At 48.5% G+C, this 3,269-nt stretch overlaps 1 protein-coding gene across 1 annotated transcript; it reads left to right on the top strand.

The window, feature by feature from the left end:
- Nucleotides 1–1,001: 1,001 nt before the first annotated feature.
- Nucleotides 1,002–2,338, top strand: LOC101288025 (protein ARMCX6-like). The gene is made up of 2 exons (XM_012538141.3): nt 1,002–1,005; nt 1,180–2,338. Exons 1-2 carry the CDS (start codon nt 1,002–1,004, stop codon nt 1,728–1,730), a joined length of 555 nt encoding a protein of 184 aa, XP_012393595.2. The 3' UTR covers nt 1,731–2,338.
- Nucleotides 2,339–3,269: the final 931 nt, after the last annotated feature.

Below are 3,269 nucleotides of genomic sequence, written 5' to 3' on the forward strand. Positions count from 1 at the left end.
AGGTGGCGGTAGAGGCAGGCCCCAAACCAGAACCTGTTCTTTCACTATCCTGCCTTCAGAAAAGCATTACTTAACCCCAATCCTTTTAGGCTCTGGGGAAGCAGTGTTTATAGAGCAGAAATGACGGGTAGAACAGAAAAGTGGCCATTTGATGGAAGAAACCGAGGTCAAGAGAGTGACTGGGGCGCAGAGCAATGGAAAAGGTGGGCATTTGTGGGGGAAGGATGGGGTGATGAAAGGGTCTGGAGGGCAGGGTAGGGGCTGTGCCTAAGACCTAAATGGGAGACATTTGAAAGCCAGACTTCTCACTCTGGAGAGAGGACACATATGTGCCTGTACATCTACCAGTCTCCATTCTTTCTTCTGTGTCTACAAGTAGACATAAATCTAGGCAAAGGAAGAACGAAATTGCTCTACACATTGTTATCTCTTGGAGATAGGGTTGGGGAGGGAGGTTGGAGTCAAAATGCAGGGTCTAGAGGCAACTCAGCTACCTCTCCTTGTCTTTGTTCTCCTCTCCTCTTACTTGGGTGCTGGAAAAGTTAAATGCTGTACCTCTGAGGAAACAGTGGGAATGAGCTTAAAGGAGATAAATACCAGAGGAGAAACGTTTGAAAGTTAAGACCCTAACTCAGGAAAGAGAGATACTGATACCCTTGTATCCTGAGTATTGACATGTATATCTATGGAAACTCATATGAAAGCTCTATGTATTTGCATTTCCACTAGTTTCCGGTCAGACGGCAGTTAGTGCAATTTGTGTCCAGGAAAAGAACGTCTAACAGTCTCCTACCTAGAACACTACAATTAGATAGCTTTTAAAATAGTGAGAACCTCCTGTGACTTCTCACAGATATAGAGTATGCTCGAAATGCTGATTTAGTGAAAGCAGTTCTGGAGGTCAGGGCTAGAAGTTGCTACAGTGTTCATCCAATAATCAGAAGAGGATATAACCACAGTGAGAAACAACCAGAATTGTAGGGAACTTCATATGGATAAGGATGGGTAAGGGGTCTGGTCTTTACTCAAAGATCCAGGAAAAGCCAAGTCCTGGGGATGAGGTTGACATGAGATATGGGCAGTAGGAACCTAGGGCCTCTCAAAGAGGAAATAGTCTGAATGAAGAAAAATCACTCTTTCACTAATGAAAATGAGGACTATTTTTTAGTGATGCTTAAGATATTGAAAATTTCAGTTGTGTTCTTGGCCTCTCCAAGTGCCCTTTCATTCAGGGAAAAGTGTTGTTAGCTCAGCCCAGGGACACTGGTTTTTCATTTAGCCACGATATCAATAGTCATTTGGCCAGCCTCTCCATTGCTGGAAACACGATCCCTATTCCCGACCCTGCTGTTGAGGCTTTCTGTGCCCTGGATAACTTGAAAGCCAGTGTTGAAAATCAGGGCCAGATTAAGATGTACATCAACGAAGTGTGTCGGGAGACTGTGTCACTTTGCTGCAACTCATTTCTGCAGCAGGCCGGATTAAATTTGTTAATAATCATGACAGTTATTAATAACATGCTTGCCAAGTCCGTTTCAGACTTGAAGTTTCCTTTGATACCAGAGGGAAGTGAATGTGCTGAGGGGCACGTTGTGAAACCCTTGATGGGTTTGTCTGAAAAGCCAGTCTTGGCGGAGGAGTTGCTGGGAGCCCAGATGTTGCTCTCCTTCTTGTCCCTCTTTATCAGGAACGCAAACAGACAGCTTCTCCCAGAAATCCCGGCCTCTTAAATGGCCCCCTCCAACAGGATGGGACTGATCCACCCCGAACCAAAACCCGATCAGTGAACCACACACTTGTGTTCTCAATCAAAGACTCTGCAGTGGGTGCTATTGAAGATCCAGCCTTAGCCAGTAGCCATATCTCTGGGTGAAAGTTACACTTGCTAAATCCAGGACCACTCTCTTGTTGGCCAGGCAGGGGTTCCCACAGAGCTTTGAGTAACCTCTTGGTTTTGCAGTCTGCAGGCAGTGCGCATTGTAAATTGCTCCCTTGCGGCCTTCTTCCTGTGGTAAAGGGATCATTTCAGCTGTGTGGTGAAAGGACAACATTTTCTAGCCTGACAAGGGATGCCTTGCCTGTGGTGGTCTCCCTGTCTAAGCTGGACCGTCTTGTGGAGACCAGACCCATATGGGAGCTTGTGCCGAAAATGCATTGGTTGCTGCGTAGGTTGAATTCTTTTTCATTTACTCTCTTTTCTTCACGAGCCTATGGATGGTAAACCTGTTCAGCAAAAAATGTACACTCCCCTTCTATGAGTTGTACTGACTCAGCCTCGTCCACCAAGTCTGCATTTTTATGTATCACCAATAAAGCTGTGTGCTTTAGCTGGCAAAAACGAGAACATGGTACTTGTCTTTGAGTTTATAGTCTGCGTGAAGAGGAAGCCCAAAATACATGATCAGTGCTAACTAACTGGGGCGTTTGCTCCTGAAGAATGTCCGCCTAGCAGTGCCCACAGGAGGCAGTGGAAGAGATGGGCTGCAGGGTTCAGGATAAGCTTCCAGAAGGGGCTGGGGGCGGGGCTGGGGCAGGGGAATGGGGTGGAGGGTGGAATTAAGAAGGACTGCTGGGAGGACTAAAGGAGACAGCACCTGTGAAGCAGGCAGCACAGTGCCTGATGCAGAGGAATCCTTCCCTCGATGAAGTTGTCTTTCCTCGCCTGCTGGCCTCTTAGAGAGGAAGGTCAGTATCCTTGAGGTTTTGTCTACACATCCTTGGGGGCCACAGGGCAACCCATCCCTGCACAAGTTAGTGCACAGTTATAGCAGTAACAGTTGCTACTTGCTGAGTGCCTGCTTTGTGTTGTTCTCTCTCCTGAGAAGCAGCTGTGAAACCTACTTCCAGGCCCCCTCCCTTCCTTGGGATGCCAAGCTCAAATTCCTGGCCGAGTGAAAAGGCTTGGCCGTTGCTTCCTCTGGCCAAGGAAGGGCAGAACCTCCTTTCTGCCCTATCCCTGGTACTTCTGTGGGATCCAGGAAGGGGACAGTGGAGGCCTCCGTGAATCCCCGAAGGGGTGGGAGGGCAGATGCTGAGGGGCGTGGCATGGCCATGGCTGGTCCATCCATCAGGAGACATATTCATGCCCTCCAAGCCCCTGGCACCCCTTGGAGGAAAGGAAGAACACAGCCCTGCACACTGAACCACTCCATGAATCTGGGCAACTCATTCCACCACCCCCTCCCAACATTTACAGACCCCTCCCAGCAAGCCTCAGCCCCTGCATCACCAAAGCCAGGTTCCCCGCGTGTTGTTGATGTGTCCTGAAA

Source organism: Orcinus orca, chromosome X, assembly GCF_937001465.1.
Source record: "Orcinus orca chromosome X, mOrcOrc1.1, whole genome shotgun sequence".
Taxonomy (NCBI): Eukaryota; Metazoa; Chordata; class Mammalia; order Artiodactyla; family Delphinidae; genus Orcinus; species Orcinus orca.